This window comes from Eleginops maclovinus, chromosome 3 (genome assembly GCF_036324505.1).
Source record: "Eleginops maclovinus isolate JMC-PN-2008 ecotype Puerto Natales chromosome 3, JC_Emac_rtc_rv5, whole genome shotgun sequence".
In the NCBI taxonomy this organism is placed as follows: Eukaryota; Metazoa; Chordata; class Actinopteri; order Perciformes; family Eleginopidae; genus Eleginops; species Eleginops maclovinus.
This window is the reverse complement of record NC_086351.1, coordinates 9,660,546-9,681,555: the sequence shown is the minus strand read 5'-3', so window position 1 is coordinate 9,681,555 and position 21,010 is coordinate 9,660,546. Positions and strand designations below refer to the sequence as shown.

The 21,010-nt window shown below is 41.7% G+C and overlaps 2 protein-coding genes across 5 annotated transcripts; one reads left to right on the top strand and one right to left on the bottom strand.

The window, feature by feature from the left end:
• Positions 1–4,343: 4,343 nt before the first annotated feature.
• Positions 4,344–13,931, bottom strand: rasip1 (Ras interacting protein 1). Of its 3 annotated transcripts, none has more exons than XM_063879206.1 (16): positions 13,635–13,931; positions 12,932–13,053; positions 12,191–12,642; positions 11,754–12,014; positions 11,441–11,673; positions 11,188–11,352; positions 10,456–10,660; positions 9,815–10,113; positions 9,544–9,705; positions 8,655–8,695; positions 8,201–8,355; positions 7,968–8,080; positions 7,101–7,395; positions 5,191–5,354; positions 4,973–5,114; positions 4,344–4,878 (listed from the first exon to the last, which is right to left on the bottom strand). In XM_063879206.1, the coding sequence occupies exons 2-16, from the start codon at positions 13,051–13,053 to the stop codon at positions 4,700–4,702; spliced, it is 2,988 nt and encodes a 995-aa protein (XP_063735276.1). In that variant the 5' UTR covers positions 13,635–13,931; the 3' UTR covers positions 4,344–4,699. The 3 variants fall into 3 exon arrangements, with proteins under 3 accessions (XP_063735276.1, XP_063735275.1, XP_063735277.1); XM_063879205.1 differs by having other exon boundaries at positions 11,188–11,391; positions 11,471–11,673; XM_063879207.1 differs by having other exon boundaries at positions 11,471–11,673.
• A 1,169-nt stretch (positions 13,932–15,100) lies between these two features.
• On the top strand, positions 15,101–17,827 carry LOC134861794 (cytochrome c oxidase subunit 6B1). Of its 2 annotated transcripts, none has more exons than XM_063879264.1 (4): positions 15,101–15,215; positions 15,701–15,839; positions 16,421–16,521; positions 17,502–17,827. In XM_063879264.1, exons 2-4 carry the CDS (start codon positions 15,734–15,736, stop codon positions 17,553–17,555), a joined length of 261 nt encoding a protein of 86 aa, XP_063735334.1. In that variant the 5' UTR covers positions 15,101–15,215; positions 15,701–15,733; the 3' UTR covers positions 17,556–17,827. The 2 variants fall into 2 exon arrangements, with proteins under 2 accessions (XP_063735334.1, XP_063735337.1); XM_063879267.1 differs by having other exon boundaries at positions 15,122–15,226.
• Positions 17,828–21,010: the final 3,183 nt, after the last annotated feature.

The window sequence follows — 21,010 nt, the reverse complement described above, 5'->3', positions numbered from 1 at the left end:
ATGTGTTACAACACAAAGTTGGATAATGGGATATATGGAGGAGGGCAGGAAGTGTAAACAGTCCTTTCTGCAGATGGTTTTCTATTCATTTCAAATGAAAAGATATGAGATGTAAAGGGCAGTTGATGGTGATCTTGTTTCTGTTTATGAATACGGGTGTGTGAGTGTGTATGTGTGTTCTTATTGTTCCTATCTGGCCTAAACCCAGTCTTTTCCGTATTCAGATCATAAATAATGAACTACCCAGAAGGAAATGAAACGTTATCCATGTAAAACTCCCCTGGGTGTGTTATCTTGTGGGACAATGATTTATTCCAGTAATATCATGATCACAGCATTAACCTTGGCCAATTACAATAACAAAATCGAGATAAATAAATAATATTCCGGCCACAGTCTGGGCCTCCCCTCTGAAAAGCTATGTACTGATTAATCTTCAAAGTGAAAAGCATTTTTGCGTGATAAAGCAAGTCCTGTAAGTCGCCACTCAGGGAACACTTCTGCAGGTCAGATCAACATTGTAAAGCTCAATAGAGGTACAGTAAAGGCAGACATTGTGAGGGGCAATGCATGAGACTTTAATTGTACTTTATTGTGTGGTTGTACAGAACAATTTAGGGTCAGAATTTGATCCAGTGAACGCCGACAGTTCGGCCTCTCTTGTACGTTTAGGTCAAAACCTCATTTAATGACTGTGTGCGGTTCCCTGGCTTTTCGACCCATCTGAAACAGCTGACACAAGGCAGTTAGGTGGGTGTGTGAGTTTTGAGGTGAGGCAGTGAATGGCACATGCAGACAAGGAGAGGTAACTCTGTGTATTTGGTAACTCCATTAAAGAGAACCCCTGGGAGGTTTGGACGACTGACAGCTGAGGTGGAGCCCGGGGCAGCTAGGCAGGAGGGAGAGTGTTTTCATGTGTTTATGTGTGTGTTTTCCTTCACTACTGGGACTTATATATATGGCTGCAGGGCTGTCTCTCAGATCTGCAACTAAGTGTGACGGGGGTTCACTCAGGGGTATAGGAAAAGGCCCCGGGGACGACCTGTGGAACAACCCTGTTATCCTCCGGGGAGTGATCCTTTTGAGGTGCGGTCCCCCACCACCCTTCACCTTCAATGTGCCGAATCAGTGGTAGCCAGAAGCCCGGAGAGTATCCCTGACACTAATATGGAAAAAAGCCTGTTTGGAGCGAATATAAGGGCAAATATTATTCTTCCTGAGCGTAACCACGGCGAGCACCTCTGACCTGGCAGTGAAAGTGCTGAAACAAAAAGCCCAAAGACTTTTTCTGCCCCATCAAAGGAGAGCAGCATAAAATAAACATGGCCATCAGATTACCACGCTGAACACGGGGCCGCGTTAGCCCGCGCCGACTGCCCTGCTTCCCAACCCCATAGCTCTATGGGAGTTAAGTGTGGGGTCCGCTCAGTCAACACCATGACGCAAAATGGAACAAGCCTCTGACAGAAGCCCCGGGCTGATGGAATAAGGCCCCTACCCACAGGCCCACAGGCCCCCCGGCCCGAGAGAAACATACTGAGCGAGAATGAGAGAGGCAGGAAAACGGCAGGAAAGAAGACGAAAGGAGGGAAAAGGTAGATGAGGACATTTTTGAAAAGAGGAAAAAGACCACCAGTTCCTAATTTCGGTGGCACTGGCCCTGACCCAAACTGAAAAGCACACATATTACATATACATACACAACGCTCTGCTGCCCCTGAGAAGCAGCAGGCCAAGACAGAAAGCCGCCAGTGGAGAGAAGGCCGGGGCAGGGCAGGGCAAGGCGGGTGCAGTGGTTGGTGGTGGTGGTTGTAGCTGCCAATGAGACTGTGAGGCTTAGCTGGCTAGATCTACTAACAGTGGACAGCCTCAGCTCGGTGGATCTGACCTCACAGGGCTTCTTTTATATCCAAGCGTGTGCTTGTGTGCATTTGTTTGTAGGGGAATGCATGTGTGCAACCAAAAAAAATGTGTTTGTGTGTGCATTTCACGTTCGAGTGACGTAACCAGGAACACAGATATGTCCCTTGAGGAGGACCAAGGCTTTTCTCTCAACCTTTGAGTCATCCGACTGAGGTCCATTCCATCCACAAGGTTCCCCATCACGAACCTCAGCCACAGTCTGTCATCTGTTTGCATCTGACTGATTTGCCTCACGGCACCTATGACCTTCTAACCACTTTTGTTTTCTCTCGTAGATTCCTACACCCCCTGTCTGTCTTTTGGTCTGTCTATGACCTACCAGAGAATTCCCTGCTCCACTGTTTCCTTCTGAGCCTGAACACAGGACTGATCCCGCAGCCATTCACAATGTTCCACTAAAGCTTACTCTCCAGTGAGTGTGATCCTTAAATATTTTAAAGCATTAGAATGAGACTCATAAAAATAACACAGCCCCCCAACGATTTAGTCCCCACTGGTACAGTATGAAAAACCAGATTCAGTTATGTTTTGGTAATTATGACTCCTTTGGACCCACATACTTTCCCCTCCGAATTTCCTGATAAAACAAGTCTCACAGCTTCCATCAGTAGGCCTACAGTCATGGTATTCTGCTCTTTCCCCTGACGTATGACTTAAGAAACCTCCGTGTACTTCGGGCTTTAGAATGACGCAGGGCTCAGGTAAAGTGTTACCAGATTACAAATAGATCCTGAGGCCGTTCCAGGTTGTAGCTGTTAGTGTTAAGTGTGAGAGCCATGGGCCCTTTCTGGTTCCTGAAAATGACTCCTGTGTGTAACAACAATGAACACAACCACTGTGGTCCACTGGGCCTCACACCAGCAGCATTGCATTACCGCGCTCGCCTCCCTACTGTTCTCCTTTTCTTTTCATCCTTCGCTCTTTTCTCCTCTGACTCAGCTGTTTTGTAGGAAACTCCGTCTCTTTGAAGAAGGGAATAATCTTTCATTACTCGACAGCAAGGAGAGAGACTGAGATGATAGGGAGAGAATAACTGCCCCATTGTCTTCACCCTCCCCACCCCTCCATCCACCATTGATAATTGTGTTGGGCTAATTACAGAGAGCTGCTACAACAGGTGTGGGACTGCACCTGGGTAAAAAAAAGTATACGTAGTGTGAGTGTGTGTGGGGGGAAAAGAGAAAGAAAGAGGATTGTGTGCGTATGTGTGACTACGCAATTCCTGGTGAAAGTGTGTATGACATTTTGTCTGTGTCAGTGATTGAGATCACAGAAAACCATGTGTGTGTCACAAGCTTACAAAACCTTACATGGTACTTAATGGTACTCACAGACATTGGTCATCGTATTGTATCACAGACTACTGTAATATCATACAATCACCATAGACCTACACCAGTCCAAACCCCATCTGTGGTTAATTATAAACCTACAGTCCACATCTGTTTGACATTACTGGAAAGTTGAAATTAGAACACAAACACAGAATCACTCTCACTCAGACACCACACTGAATTTGAAATGAGAGTGATTACAATCATTTAATTGATAACTGTGACCGCAGGGAGCCTCTTCTTATGAATCACAATCTATAACCAGTCTTTGTTTTTGATGTCAGCACAGAAAGAAACTTGGGAGACAGAACCCGAGGCAAAAGTGATGATGTAAGCAGGGGGTCTCTCACGGGTTTTTGAGCATTTTACCGTAAAGTAATTCATCTGAGAGGCTGACCGGAAGAAAGGAAGCCATTTGGTCGGGCTCCAAAGGAGGAGTATGATAAGTTGAGTTTGTGTAGACGTCATAGAGTTTCACTCTCAAAACAAAGGAAGCTGGGAACTTTTAAACAGGGATAGTCGGCTAGACGGTGAGATTGACTGAATATTACTAAATTGTAAGAGTTCAAATGAAGCTGTTACTCATTCTTGTCGATGATATCACCTGTCTGCTTTCTCATGACAGCCACTTTCTAGTTTAGGGTTAATGAGCTGTTTTTTTTTTGTTATAGGGCTATGGGATTGTCCCACATTAATGAAATCGGAAATCCTACCAGTCAGACCACTTGTATGTGTCACATCAAGAAAGGGAAATGAAAATCTGCTTTTGAGCCTTAAGCTTTACGACAGCTCACCTTGGTGAAGGTACCTTTGTGTGTGGTCGTCACAGTCTCATTTGCTTGCTTGAGTCATGCACCCCCTTCCCAAATGCTACCATGATTACAGGAAATGAATGACAGTGAGCCCTCAAATCAGACGGTAATGTAGCAATTCTACCTGCAGACTCATCATTTTACGTCAAAGGGGAATGCATGCTGCATCGCCACCGTGTGGAATATTCCTTTGGTGTTAAAGTTGATGCGAGTGCCAAGCCCAAGGGGCCCTGCGGTGGGAAACAAGCTTGTCAAAGATCACACGGAAACTGTAGGCCTTTAGGACTAGAATTTTATTAAAAACAAGTAGTTTAAAAACATGCATGGAAGCCAAGTAAAACAGTCACGTAAAGCATAACATCGCGTGGCCCCACAGCCACGGGGTTTCACTCCTTGCTTTTAAAAAAAAATCTATAAAGACATACCAAAGCCAATACAATTATTTAACTTGAAAATGTCTAAATGGATAAATGAACTGATATGGAAATGTCATGAAAAAGAAACAACCAGCCAACAAAATGCAGACAACATGTCCAGTTTGCATTTTTTTCTTATTGTGTACATTTTGCTGTTTCTTCTGATTTCCTTTTTACTTCGTGGACATCCAAAGAGGGACAAATATGGGCTTCCCTAAAGCCGAGTCCTCTGATTGGCAGGTAGCTCATCCTGGTCAAGTCCCCACAAGAAGGTGCGGAGACGTGTCACTTCCTTGTGGAGTTCAGGGCTCGGGATTGGCTGGGAGAGGTCGAGGCGTGGAGTCTCATTTGGCAGGATTAGAGGAGGATGGTCCAAAAAGCTCTCAAAGATGTCTAGATGAGAACAGGAAAAGAAAGAATTGACTCAACAGATAATTTCACTGGTTGGATTCTTACACTTTTTATTATTTATTTTTATATGTATTACCTCCACTCAGTTCTGTGCCTGGCAGAGGGGCCCAGGATGCCGGTGGGGCTCTAGTTGGACCCAGCTTGTAATGAGTGAGCAGGTGGTGCAACTGGGAAGGGCTTAACAAGACATGATCCTCCTGTAGACTGGTCCAGGATGACTGGAAGAAAAGAGGTTGTAGTCACTTAATATTACTTCTTGGGAGGGAAGGCTTTCTGTTCATGAAGCTGTATTACCTGGATAAGTCGAGTCTTGGGTATGCACAGGAAGTTGACCGTGATTGAAAGTTTCTTCATGAACTCAGAGGCTATGTCTCCTAATCCCGCCCCCTGTAGCCAGTCCAGAACCAGGTCCAAGTTTGTACGGATCTGGACTGCTCTTGACCAAGAAAACAAGCCATCTTCAGAGAACAGAGAGAAAATAATCTGTTATCAGAAAACATTTAAAGAGGAACATTCTTTCTTATACAAATCAACTGTTTAATTTATAAACAATGAAAGACCATTGCTCGGTTTAATTAACCCAGAGTTCTCACCGCCACAGACCTTTTCTGGTCTTGTATGACTTCTTTTTACAGCTCAATGTTTCAAATGTTATCAATCCAATACATTTCCATTATCAATTTTTATCACTAACATTCTGATGGTTTAGGCAGGGTAAATCTGAGCTCACGTTGCAAATGTGAACATCATAATTAAGTTTTAAACACGGCCTTAATGTTGTGATTTATTTAACAAAACTATTTGGATCGTTTTAAGAGAAGATCATTGTTTTGGCCAAAAAAAACAATGCAACTTAACTTAGGGTTAGGGTTATGGTTAATTTCACGTAACGCAACTTCACGTAACTTCACGTAACGCAACTTCACGTAACGCAACTTCACGTAACGCAACTTCACGTAACGCAACTTCACGTAACGCAGTTTTACACCCAACCTTATGTAACGCAACTTCACGTCACGCAACTCCACATCACGCAACTCAACGTCACGCAACTCAACGTCACGCAACTCAACGTCACGCAATTTCACGTAACGCAACTTCATGTAACGCAACTTCATGTAACGCAACTTCACGTAACGCAACTTCACGTAACGCAACTTCACGTAACGCAACTTCACGTAACGCAACTTCACGTAACGCAACTTCACGTAACGCAACTTCACGTAACGCAACTTCACGTAACGCAACTTCACGTAACGCAACGCAACTTTACTTAACACAACTTTACGAAAACAACTTCACAAAAGCCATTTCGCGAAACGTAACTTTGCCAACGCAACTTCACTTCATGCTACTTCACGTCATGCTACTTCACGTCATGCTACTTCACATTACACAACCTCAAGTAACGTAACCTCACGTAACGTAACCTCACGTAACGTAACGTAACGTAACCTCACGTAACGTAACGTAACGTAACGTAACGTAACGTAACGTCACTCAACTCAACGTCACGCAACTCAACGTCACGCAACTCAACGTCACGCAACTCAACGTCACGCAACTCAACGTCACGCAACTCAACGTCACGCAACTCAACGTCACGCAACTCCACGTCACGCAATTTAACATAACGCATCTTCACGAAACGCAACTTCACGTAACGCATCTTCACGAAACGCAACTTCACGTAACACAACTTCACGTAACACAACTTCACGTAACACAACTTCACGTAACACAACTTCACGTAACGCAATTTCACATAACGCAACTTCACATAACGCAACTTCACGTAACGCAACTTCACATAATGTAACTTAACGCAACTTTACGAAAACAACTTCACAAAAACAATTTCGCGAAACGTAACTTTGCCAACGCAACTTCACGTCATGCTACTTCACGTCATGCTACCTCACGTCATGCTACTTCACATAACACAACCTCATGTAACGCAACGCAACTTCATGTAACGTAACTTTGCATAACATGTAAAAAAACAATGAAATTTCACGTGGGGTTAGACTTAGGGTTAACCTCTCACGTAACACAACTCCATGAAACACAGCTTTTTTTCCTTTGCACCAATCGCAATCATCATCAGACTACTGACATAAAAACTCCTGTTAAATTTCAACATCCCTCCAAATTGTGTTCAAAGTAGCTGGTGTATAGCCTCACTTCATCCTGAGCCCTCTCACCTCTCTCCAGTAAAGTATTGAGCAGGGAGGTGTTGGTGAAGAAGAAAAGGTAACCGAAGGTTTGGGAGGTGAGTGGTGGGGAAAGACACGCCTCCCGCGACAGCATCAGGGAACAGCGGTACACTTCCACCAGCCCGGCAACTTTGGGTGGTAAGGCAGACACGTCATCCACCTCTCCTTCACCTCCTCCTTTCTCTTCTCCCTCTGCAGCCCGAGCATCATCCTTATCCTTCTCCTTCTCCTCCCTGGAGAATGGGTTGGAGTCAAGGAGAGCTGGAAGAAGTGAGTACAGTGTCTTTGTGGACAGAAAAGAGGAAAACTTAGTTAAGATGTTCAGCAAAAAAAAAAATGGTGAATGTATAGTGTGAAGATCAAAGCCCAAGTTTAGTCCTGGGTCATTGGTGTTAAAATCCAAACTGAGTTGCAAGTGTTTTTTCGATTTTATCAAGTAGAGTCTAAAGTCATCAAATGTGTTATTTAAGTCGACAACTTTGGTTTGAGGTGTTAACGGTGTAAAGAGTGACAATATTAAGTATACTTCAATCAGACATTATGTTCATAAAATACAGTCTACTTTCAAGTGTGTTGTAGATTCACACTATTCTCCCAGAATGCAAAGCACAAAGGGAAGGGAGGAGCTCCTCACAGCTGGAAATCATTAAATTAAATTGTGGGTGGTTGTGACCACAGCAAAAAAACAAGAAATATGTATTGTTTGTCTAATATGTACGTGCTTTGATAGGCATTTTGCTGTCTCTTTGTGAAGTTTAATTGGCAGTGGTATTCCTGGCGTCACACACATTAAGTATACTATTGGCTCAAACAGCATAGTAACAATAAGAACAGTTGTATACTTTTGTACTGTACCTTGGTGAGGTGATACACACACTGTTGGAAGGTGTGCATAATGACGTCATCCAGCTGCGCCAGAGCTTCTGAGCAGGTGTCCATGTCAGCTGTCAAAACTGGGTCCCCTGGGGCTTTAACGAAAATAAAGATTTTGTGCCAAAGTCATTAGGTAATTCATTAAAAGGTCATAGCTTCTTATGGTATTTTTCTACTTGAATAAGCCATTTATATTTTATTTCAATCCCTCTCACCTTCAAACTCCCACTCTTTCTCCATGGTTTCAACTTTGACCTGGAAGAAGTTGAGGAGCTCTGTGGCATTTGACATCCAGAACATCAGGGGTCGAAGGTCAGACGAGAGTTTCTGAACATTCGGCGTACTGATTTCACCTTCTTGCTCTGTGGAACTGGAAACATTTGCGCAATGCTAAAGTTATGTGAGCTGTAAAATAATTGTGAGCATTCTCCTGTCAGTGTTGTGTTTATGCTATAAAAGAGAAAGACACCATACTGTGAGTAAAAATAGCTGAAGTATTTAGAACTCAGCAATATCTGAGCCATTGTTCACCGTCACCGTCTTACAATGCTTTCATCATACCACAAAAATGTACCAAAGACATAACAGCACACGCACAAATGTATCATGAATCACTCAGCAGACGATCTTTTAACAGACGAATATGACATGGAACAAAAATGTCCTTACTTTTGTGTGGGATGCTTATCGCCAAACTCTTTAATGTTGTCCTATAAGAGACACACAGAAGAGAGGACAGACATCGCGGGTGAGTGTGGGAGTGGAGCGGAGTCTAGCCCTGCAGCCAGGACAATTACAGCACATTTTCCAGCAGGAGGGCAGTGACATCAGCTCATCCTCGTTCCTCTCCACGACATAGCAGGCAACAATGAAGGGCACATGTCTCTCTGCTGGTTTCTCTGTCTGATCTCAATCTGTCTACCTGACAAGCTGGTTTAAGAAGGACATATACATATATCCATAACACTGTCCCAAAAAATGTTTCATGGTTCAGATGTTACTTGCTCCACAGATTGAGCCTACACTTCCTAAATGTTTTTTAAAGTGCACCTATAATATAATCGCAGTCAGTCCAGCTTCAAATATTTAAACTTCTTAATGGAGTGACATTCATAAGGGTGAACACTACTGATTTTGACCTCTAGCACCACCATTAGATGTATATTTTTGGATAAGAGGAATTGCCTTAAAAGGTATTGGTTCAGACATTTACTGCTTATATTGTTGTAGCTATGGTGAGCCCCTAAGTTTTAATCTAGCACCATCATCAGGTCAAAATTTAAATGTGTCCAAAACTTTAAGCATATAGATGTAGCATCTAGCTCAAAGTAAGTTTCTTTTGTATTTATTGGACATGTTTACACCTTTATTATAGCGCTAACAGCAGAAAGCAGGCCAGAAATGAGCTGACAAGAAGAGAGGGAGACTTAGAGATGGGAAAATGGCAAGGCTGAAGGTTGTTGTGGTTCATGGTTGGCATGAAATCTCCAAGGCCACCAGGGCCCCCTACAAAACATGTTTTTATTAAAGATTTAGAGCTGTGGTTTTTTTCACTTACCCAGACAATTTCTTTAATTAGATTGGCTGACTTGAGTAATATCTGTGGTGTGAGCGCTGGGTCCAGGTGTTTGGAGGCATGATCTATCATGATTGACAGGAGATAAGCAGGAGCTAAAGGCCCGCCTCCAGAGTCTGGGGAGGAATTTTTGGAGATTATCTCCTAAGAGAAAAGTGAAGGACAAAACAAACATGTCAGCACCGCCATTTCTCTATGATAACCTGGATGATAACACATGCATAGATTTTTAGACTTGAACTTCCTGTCTCACCTGTAACAGAGCATCTGTGTGACGGGGGTGAAACTTGAGCACCGCCTCAGTAGATCCAAGGTACTGCCTCAAAGCTTCCTGTCGGTCCACCAACCCTGAGGGGCAGCAGGTGGTGGAGGCATCAGCCTGCCATGGCAAGGTCAATGCCAGCGGTGGAGCTGGGGTCACCCGGGGGTCACGGTACAGGAAAAGGAAGTGGTTCCCAAGCCCAATCACGTCCCCAGGCTTTAAGACTGTCTCCCTGTAAAGAGCCACTCCGTTGTGTGTGACTGCGCCTCCTCTGAAGGGCCGCATCAGAGCTATGATACAATAAATTAAGAATAAGGTTAGGGCTTCAACAAACATTTTATATGATTATAAATTAAACAGCCAATTGTTTTCTATATTACTCAATAGTTTGCTCTATAATATGTCAGAAAATAGTGAAAAATATAATTCCCAGTTCCTATCCAAACGTATGTCTTAATTTCTCTTTTTGTCAGTGCAAAACCAAAAAGCCGATTTAACAACTTAATAAATTATCTTAATGGTAGGGATTATTTTCTATAGTTTTATTCATCGTTGCAGCTTTAACTAAGGTAGACTTTAAAACAAGAAGTGCACCATGAATCTCAGTAAGAAGTTAGTAACTGTTTTAGTACCTTGCCTGGTGGATGACTCAGGAACAGCTGAGTCTCTCCTGACCAACAAGTGTCTGGCCAAGATGTCCGGAGCAGACAGGAAGGTGTCCACCTTCAGAGGTCTCTTCCCCTTCCTCTCCCTCTCTCTGTCTTTCTCTCGCTCCCTTATCGTGGGCTTTCTTCCAAACACATGTGTATGTCCCGCCATGATGTACAAAACAAAATCCTAAACAAAAAACACAGTGGAGAGCAGAAGAAATTCAGGGAGGTCTGTTATCTTTAAGTGTCATAGTTTATATCACTCTTCCATCTCAGAGATGTTGAGATGAACAGAAGACGGTTGATAAGGAATGAAGTGTGTCACAGTTTGCTACAATGGGGACCTGTGTGAGCTACACAGAGGGGTTTTTTGCTTTCCTTGGATAAATTGTTTGGGTATTGTGTTGCTCTGATGATGTTTTGTGCAGGATGCTGAATGGGAGAGGCTTGTCGAGGGATGGAAACCCTGATGGTATGTGGCGATTACAGACATGCAGGTATGATGTCATGTACAGGGTGTGTGCACGCGTTTACATCTGCACAAATCCCCTGCCGGTCTGCATATGTGCACGTCAATGTGTTTTTACGTTACTATAGAGTATATTATGGAAATGTCCATCTTTGTGTGCCTGTGTTTATATTTTGTCCGTGTGTGTGTGTGGGTTTTGTTTGTGAGGGTTTGTGTGTGTGATATAATCTGTCAGCGTGTCTTGCCTTGCTCTGATCGTAACCCTGCAGCAACAGAAAATAGGGCCGGTCTGTGGGTGGAAGGATCAAACTCTGTGACATCACTTCCAGGTCACAACTGGAGTAATCCTTCTCGTCCTCCGCAGGCTGGTTCGTCCATCCAACCTTCGCTTCAATTTTTGAAGCTCTAATCTGAGGGGAAAATAATAAAAACAAGTGAAGACAAGATGGCTAGAAGATCATCATTTGTTTGTTCTCCATCACATTATCGCCCCCTCACCTCTCCTTGCAGTGGGTGGATCATGCTCACAATGTTTTTCCTGTCCTGAACTCCTCCGTTGTTGTTCGGACGGTTTCCACGTGGGTCATTGCTGACATGATTGCCTTGGCGACGCCGCAGGCTCAGGTTCATGTCACTGATGCTCCTCCTGAGCTCAGAGTTTCTACTACGGTGACCTCGCTCGCTCTCCTCAGGTCCGCCTCCCGATGACATCCTCTGTCGCCAGCGCACACCTGTTGCCCAGACAACCAGAGCATGGTTCAGTCTGACCCCGGGTCAAAGAGACCTGCAGCCTGTTGATTCTTACACATACCTTGGTAGGTCTCTCCCTCCCTCTCACGCTCCTTCTCCCTCTCTCTCTCTTCTCTCTCATATTCTTCCTTTCTCTGGATTTCAAAGCGCCGCTCGAACCCGTCCTTAGGCCGCCACATGTCCACTAACAACAAGGGACATTCCCACGGGGCAACGCTTCTCCGGCTCTCTGTCTCCCATTTGATAGCTCCATCTGGCTGCTGAATGGGCTTTCCAATGACATCACACAACAGGAAGTCCTCTGGGCTGTATTTCTGGAGAACTAGAAGGTAATGGAGGAAGGAAGGAGGAGGGGGGGGCTAATTATTTTTCCATAACACTGCTGTTTGTGTTTACATTAGGTCATTCCAAATTGGTTTAAAATATTTGAGCAAACAATTCCAAGTAATGGGGCTGCAGTGGAGGTCAAAAATGAGAGAACATTTCCCTCCCTCGTACCTGCGTCATCTGTCTCCTCCCTCTCCCTCTCTGTGTACCGGGTGATGACCTGGGCGATGAGCTGCCTGGCTGTAGAGCTAACGTTGGCCAGCAGGGAGCGATAGTTGGCCCCACTGGAAAGGGCATCCCCATAGATCTTGATCAGGCCCGGGGCAGAGGAAGAGGCAGGGGGCAAGTAGTGGTGGGAGGAAGGAGCAGCTGAGTGAGCCCAAATCTCTCTCTCCCTCTCCCCCACTGCCCGGTCCCTGTCGCTGTTAGAGCGCCCTCGCAGGAAGAGGTGGGAAAGCCGTTTTGTGCGGGACTGGGGCCCAGCAGGCCTCGGCCTGAGGAAGGCCGGGGAAGGAGATGGGGATGGGGTAGGGGAAGCCAGCGAGGGGGTGGAGTTAGAAAGGGAAGAGGAAGGAGCAGAGGGGGCCTCGTGGAGGGAGGCTGCGTCAGAGCTGGTGGTCGACCTGGGAACAACAGAGGAGGGGAAGACAGATGCAGGACAGAGGAAGGAGAAAGGAAGGGACCAGTCAGCTGTGAATTATGACTGACTAAACACGGACAAACAACAAGGACTAAAATAAAACAGGGAAGGGTTACAGGGTTGAGGGGATACTAATGACGTGGAAGTAAGATAAAAGCTGTTCATTCAACAATCAGGTACTGAATCTAACAAAACAAGTAGCATGAAAGTCACATCATGTAAATAAAAACTGAATGACATATTGATAAAGTACATTTCAAATTCAGACTGACTTGACAGAGATAGCACTGGGCCAGCGACCCCCAAGCTTGGCAAAGTGTTTCCTGGGCGAGTTGATCCACAGACCCACTGGGAAATGGAGCTTTCTGAAGCGAGGACTGTCAGACCCCTCCATCTGAGAGAGGGAGAAATAATGTATCTGGCATTCTTAATTCAATAATCTGCAGTATATCTAGTTACTATAAATGTCGAGAACAATCTAATCTACTTAATCTACCTCCACATTGTATAGGAATGTGTGTCAGCAATGCCTGGTTTGAAACAATATAACAATGGCATGATGTCGACATCCAAAAAATATCAACAGGATACCTAGAGCAGGTTGAAATAACATCAAAGCACCCCAATCAGCCCCTGAGATTCATAGAGTGAATTCCCCATTCTCAAACAGGAAGCAACTTCTGTGGGACTCCAGTTGTCGCACTCACTTGGAAATACCCACTGCAAAGGTCACTGCCTGTCCTATTCTTAGGGTTACTTCAATATAAATGACCATCAAAATGTAGGATCACATTTGCTAATCTCTTTTAAAGGGTGATTACTGAGAGACTAGTGGTCCTACTTTTTCCTTCTAGACCGAAAAGACATGCATACCTTCCTAGATGTTACCTTCCTGTATTTTGAAAACCATGAAATCTAAACACTTTTAGACAGAAATCCAATTGCTTTTAGTTGATAGATCATGAATACACTTACCCACTGTTTCTTTTGATCCTTCTTTAGCCTGTTGGGATGAGTCTTCACCACCAAAATGCAAATACGCAGCTCAGAGTAATCTAATATCCTTGCACGTTTCCTTTTTCTCGTGATAAAATTCCATTTTCAAAAGGCCTGAACCTCGCACATATCAACATAAACATCTTTTACTCTTTATATACATAAGGTTAATTCAGTTCTATTTGCCTAAATATCTTTTCTTTTTCTTTTCCCTCTAACTGGGCACAATTGGCTCCCTCTGTCCCTCTGGCTCTCAGTCTCTCTGGGTCTATAGATAGAGAAACTGGCCCATTGTTCTAAGTGACAGAATTTCCTTCCTTTGCAGTGGACAACACCTATATCCTGACTGAGAGAGAGAGAGGGAGAGATTGGTAGAGAGCAGGATAAGGGTGAATTTACACACACATTTGGGCCTTTGCAACCTTTTAAGGAATTTTACATATTGTGTTAAATACCTCAAAGCATTTTAGAAACACATCTTTTGGTCTGAATTAAAAATAAATGTGTGGCCACTGTTTCATCCTTATGAAGTTTCAATACATCAAACAATTAGCCCAAACAAGGACTCAAAGTCTAACATATTCTCAAGAATTTTGCCATTCTAATCTGGTACAGCATTGATTTTTTTTTGGGAAAGATATTGGGATGCATCTCAAAACACACAGAGAGCCCAAGTGTTGCTGAAAAGAGAATGAAGGAAACACATACAGTAAGACAGGAAGCTCGAGGCAGCAACAGAGACACCTGTAATCTTTGACCTTTTCTTGGACAGGAAGATGGGGATGATAAGAGAAAAGAGACCATCACTTTGTCCCAGTTCAAAGTATGATCCTCAGATAATGTCTCATGTAATTGTGTAGACTAAACTAACTCTGTAACTTGGCATCTGTTTGTCATGGCACACAGGAGAAATATATTCAACCAATATTGGAAGAGAAATAAAGGGTTAATGTTGCTCTTCATATTTTGATACTTACTTAAGACTTGAAAAACATTCACTGACCAGAATCAGTCTACATCATAAAGGAGCAAAAGTATGGAACTGCAACCTTTAAAATGTAACACAACCACGTTATTAAATCATGACTAAGAGAGAAACAACAACACCTTCATACCTTTTACCCAAGACTTCTGTAACGTATGTATATGTGGATGTAATTTATGTTTTGAACTTTAACATTATACAACTTTACCTTTAAAACAATAACCCTAGTTTGAAGAGGTGTTGTAAATCAACATTTTTGCAACAAAAAAAACTCACAATATCACAATGTAAATGCTACAGTGAAGAATTTAGTTAAATTAAAAGCAACATCATATAATAACTTACCTATTATGTCTGAATTGAATTTATGAAATGAAGTAATGTATGTTTGTATAATAACAAAGGTTAGATATGGTTATTAAAGTGACAAATTAATATTGATAATTAATAAACACTTTATCAAACTTAAAGTTAGGTTCACGTCCGGTCAGTCGTTATCCCAGCATCCTTTGCGCGTCGACAGAGCAGCGTAATCTTCCGGAGCCCACCGAGGACACATCGAGAAACATCCCAAGGTTAGCTGCCGGTAATTTACTAACGTCTGCTGTTTACAAGCTTTACCTTTTATATTCATATGGTTTTCTGTTGTTTTCACCTACCATAACTCCCGGAAAGAACAGGCGTTCTCAAATGTGTTGGCTTACAGAGTCCAGATATATTAACGAGTTAGCAACGACCTAACAGCTAGCATTAGCTCACTGACAACACTGTGTCAAACTATGCTCACTTGTATCCAAAGAAATAGGACCGTGGAAAATGTGTTTCTGTCAATAAACCTATCAGAGTTAAATTGTTATCCTACGTTCTGATTAAGGAACTAACAATGAGTAGTGATAAAAGCGTAAACAAGAGATAACCTACATTTAACTTTGATCAGAATGCTACAGTTAGCTTAGCATAGCCAGCTAATATTGATCATTTTGTTGAGGTGACACTGTGATGGCAATGTTTTCTAAACGTGTATCAGATGTGAGTTAATCCATCCTGTGCCTTTTCTCAGTATTATTTGGACGTGAGATTGAAGCTGATAAAGATGGCTGATACTGTTCAGACAAAGATCCAGAACTACAGGACGGCTCCCTTTGACGCCAGATTCCCCAACACCAACCAGACCCGCAACTGCTATGCGAACTACCTGGGTAAAGGACGCGGATCGATATGTTGTCATAACCCGGTCCTAATGCTTAGATTGGACACAGTAAACGTAGACACGGCAAAATGCCTGCACTCATCATTCTGTCCACAGCTTTGTACCTGTGCAACATGAATAATGTTTCCTAAACTGCATGACATGTTTGTTAAAGCACACACAGAGAAACCCTTTTTTTTTTTAACACTGGTGCTCTAACAAAAATATTGCTTTAATCTGCAGTCAATACCTGTTTTATACTTTTTGACATATTGTGTATACAGAGTACCATAAGAAACCCAAGAGTTAACATACTCATATTAATCAGACGGCAGGAGTAGTTCATTACAAAAAAAACATGTGATATGACATTGGTAGTATAAATACTGTAATTTATCTTATGTCTGCCATGCCCTTTTTTTTCATATAAAATCAATAATTAAAGAAGCGTTACATTCAAGCTGTGTGAATATTTCTCTCTGCCTGTCATTGTAGCGTGAACAACTATGTGAATCTCTAGGGCTTTTATTGTGTTTTAAGTGTGAACATTGTATCAGATGAGTAACCTTGAACCCTTTCTTTTTGCTCCAGACTTCCACAGGTGCACCAAGGCCCTCACAGCAAAAGACCAGGATGTGTCTCCCTGTGATTGGTACCAGAGGGTTTACAGGAGCCTCTGTCCCCTGAGCTGGGTAAGTTACATGTTTAACGCTCTGACAGTTCCCTCTGCATGTGCATGTGTCCCTGCTTCTTGAAATTCTTTGTTTTGCATTTATTTCTCTTTGGTTTAATCTGCTATCTCTGGGTAGCCTCTTGGAGTTTAAGGGTATTTGAGACGTATATTAAGCTGTATAAATGTATATATTATTTTTTGCATGCTGCTCTCTGGAAAGACGTGCATTGTGTGAATGGGATGTGACTACAAAGCTGAAACTCTTGTGGTTCCAATAAGCCCAATGGTATTTATGTGGGATGTTAGTTGGCTTTCCTAAGTACTTGAGACATAATAAAATCAGGTGATGGCTGTCATATTCTTCCATCATAATGGTCCTAGCCCTTATACACTCTAAACTTTAATATTTGAATAGGTGCCTTATTTAAATACTAGGTTCTTACAGATTTAGACTGCTAAGCTTCATATCCTGGCATTTCATTTGTAGCTTTTATATCCCCTGATGGTGCCCTGTCCACCTCCTGATAAAAGACAAAAATGCATCTATTGGTGTTTCTTGGGGTGAATGCATTTCACCCTCCTTTATTTCCTGCTTTTGTGCTTCTGTTCCCTCATATATTTATGACTATTGTTTGCAACATATTATAACAGCTGTTGCATTGACTGCTTGTCTTTGCCTTTATTCTCACTTTTCAGATAGCTTGCTATTGTTTCACATCATACTTTTATTTAAAGGCGGAAAATACATTGACACTTTACCCCAAAAAACGAACAACCTTTTTTCGGGAGATTTTTTAAAAGCAATTTGCCCATGACATCAGGTGCAACAGATGTACAACTATGTTTATACTATTCCCAAGGTCAGGAGCTCGGCTATCTTTGTCGGTGCTGGCTTTAAGATTGCCAATAAACTACTATGGATATGGAGTTGAAGTTCTGCTGATGCTTGAACATTCATTTGAGAGTCTGGCCTAATGTTTTCTTTAATTTCTCCCCCAGGTTTCCAAATGGGACGATCAGATGGAGGCTGGAAGTTTCGCAGGGAAGATCTAAAATCTGCCGTTGGTTATCAGGACAGTTCACTGCAGACCTTCTGTTACTCGCACCTTCACCTCTGTGGTGTGCCTAAGGACATTTTCAAACAGCTAACGCATTATCATCATTGATGTTAATGTTAACTTTAAAGTGAAATGCGCACAACTTTTTACTCTCCATGTTGAGGTCTTAAGTTTTTTCCCCGTGTCTATTTTAAACCTCTCTCTGGCTTTGCTTTATCAATAAATACAGTGCAGATTGAATAATAAAGATGTGTTAAATAACCGTTACAGCAATTTGTCTTATTTGATTTACTTGTATGGCATTTCTACAACCACAAACTTAACTTTTTCTATTGAGAAAGCCTTGTTATAAACTGAACCTGTTCAGGGGTGGATTGTCAGCTTAATTTGCAGATGCATATAATCTCTAGATTGTCAAACAAAGCCTTCAGCTATCTTTATTTTTCAGTTTCATTGTCTCTTCATCAGAGACTATATTTTATACCCAACATCAAGGTTTTATTTAGTTTTGTTTTAGACACCCTTCAGGACTGTGTTGTATTAAACTCAACATTACTATAACAACTTCTTCCAGAGGGTGGTAGTGTTGATAAAGCAACGTTTTGATGTCATTCTCTATTTTCACCACACTGTGGCACAGTTGAATTCTGACTGCGCAACTATGAATGTTGATACAATTAAGCTCATTGATGTAACTTAGGAATTTTCAGAGAACCAGTTTCCAAATACTGATAAAAGTCCTAAAACCACAACAATTCTGTATTACTTCAGAAGCAGATATTCCAAAGTGCATATAATTATTGTGGCATCGTCTGCTCTCTGTAACAGAAGAATTTCATGGCACAATAGTCATTACAAATGTAAATAATATTACCAAATCAACCAGTTAATAACGAGGTTTAAAACATTAAGGGATCAATGTATCAAGGATTTGGTCTACTATACATCCTGTTCCATTTTTATGAAACACATCACCTACACAAACATCTGATCTGAAAAGATGCAGAGTGTCAAAATCAAAGAATGAACAAAAACCATACACAAAGGTTCTCTTCATGGAAGTTGGTGATTCAGTACCTTAATTCAAAAGTAATGTTCAACATGTTAACATGTAAAACAGTCAAACACACTGCTGTCTACATTTCCTCTCTAAATGGGTATTATCACAAATCTGTCGATTCAACGAATAGCATAGTGTTTCGGTTTTGTGCTCGGTAAAAATACTGACACTATTGACTGTAATCTCTTGATAATCATCAGCTCAACATATCTTCATCTGTTGGCCTCAGCTATGCTACAATACGCCCTGACACGCCAGACAGGGTGTGTTTGCCTCATACAAATAAATTGCCCTGGTCTACTGTCATGGTGAGTGAGTGAAACACAGCGCAAAACATAAAGCTGTTTATGTGACTACTACAAAAAACTGTGAACGCTATTGTGTTTCTGATCAGGGTTGCCTCGATAAGCACAAGGGGGCACTGCTGCATCAAATGTAGATAAGAAACACCTCAAGTAAACTTGAGGTTCTGAATACTCAATCCCTCTGTTAACCCTGAACCATCAGATTATCAGTATAAATACATGTTTGTAATGCTTTATCCCAGACACGACCCCAAATATACATAAAATGTCAAACTGACAAAGAAAAAAACGCTAAAAGATTTCTGTTTGCTGCAGTGAAGCAAACTTTAACCAGGACTTGATTGTTGAACGTTTTTCTCCATGTTATAAGTTAAGTGAAGTGTTGAAATATTCAAAATATACTTAGTGAAATGTGGAAAAAAATGTTCCGTACCAAACAGAAAAGGTCCAGAGGTTGTCATTGGTTTAATAGATTATTTGCATTTGTCAATACTTTTTGTACTTTTCTGTTCAAACATTGTAAAACATGTTAAAAAAGGACTGATATCAACATTTTTATTATTTCAAAGCTTCAAAGAATATCATTATAATAGCCTTTGATGTGATACTCGTAAAATGCATTGTTGGACTTTATGTAAAGTCTATACGATCCTGCCGGTCTGGAGCAAAAGTCAGATCATTTTGTATAAAGGGCAACATTTTAATGTTCATGTAAAATATCTGCAGAAATCCACGACACACACAGATGAGTTCAAATGTTCTGCAGGATGTAGTTTGTGTGTGTGAGAGGCCGAGTGTGGGCAACACATCTTCCTCACTTCCTTTCCCACTCTCTCTGTGCCCTGTCTGTCTGTTTCTATCTTGTGTTTACTTTTCACAGATGTCATATAATTTGATTTGCTCACTCAGGCCAGGTTGCCGGAAAAAGATGCTGTGGGATCGGTTCCCTTGGCAACAGATCACAGGATCCAGATTGAATGCTGGGATAGAGAGATGCACTGAAGGACAAAGTATGTCATCAAACACATCAGGGTGATAAACCTGAACATCTGCACGTCCTTCTCTCGCTCTGTTAGCTCAGTTAGATTTAGATTAGTAATCAGAATATCTTCAACAAATAGTTTACAAGATATGCAGTTGGATAAAGATGAATATTTACTGATCCAGCGGTGGAATTCAAAACCTGGCAGAATATGTGGTAAAAAAAAAAGAAAAAGGGCTTTACTCTTACCAACATCAAAATTAGAGTAGTACTCATTACTGCATCTCTAGTTATAATTAAATAGTTTACTATGCTTTAGGTATATTTAGATCCTACAACTTCTACCACTGGTCAAAGTTTGATCTGGCCTGAGGGCATTGAATATCTCCAGGAAATAAGTTTCTTTACTCTTTCCTGTTTTCAAGTGGCTAATTTCCTGTCACGCATGACTCAATTGTGTAAATTCTAATGAAACGTTTCATTATGAGGCACAAGGGTCACAAAAGTTGAAATAGCTTTCAAAGTCAAAGTCCACTTTATTGTCAAAGTTTCCACATGTGTTATACATAAAGAACATTGAAATACCGTTTCTGGCAGTCCCACAGCGCAAATATAAAAGAACATATAACATAAAAAGATAAGAGCCTAGAAAAAAAGGGTGGGTAAAAAGGGGTATACAAAACAGAAACTAAGTAATATATACATATGTTAGACACAATCAACACAGTTTGACGGTAGTGCAAGTAGTGCTTTAGTGCAAACAATACTTTACTTTCACCATGAAATGTGAAATACACTCCCCTCCATGAGGTCAGATGCTGTTTTAAAAACGAACTTGAAACATTTTACTATGTTGATCATCAAAATAGGAGCATACATTAGTAAATAAATGTATAATAAAACAGTTTTTAGTTTGGATGTCAATACCCAAAAACTTGTTTGCACTCATTTAGTCAAGAAATACATATTTGTGACCAACTGGTAGTTATTTATAGGCTACAGTTCACATGATTAAATGCATGGCAAAATGCTGTACTAGAAAACCATCTCAAAGTGTTGAGATGAACAGGAAAGTAAGACTTGAGTTTGATTTGAAAAAGCCA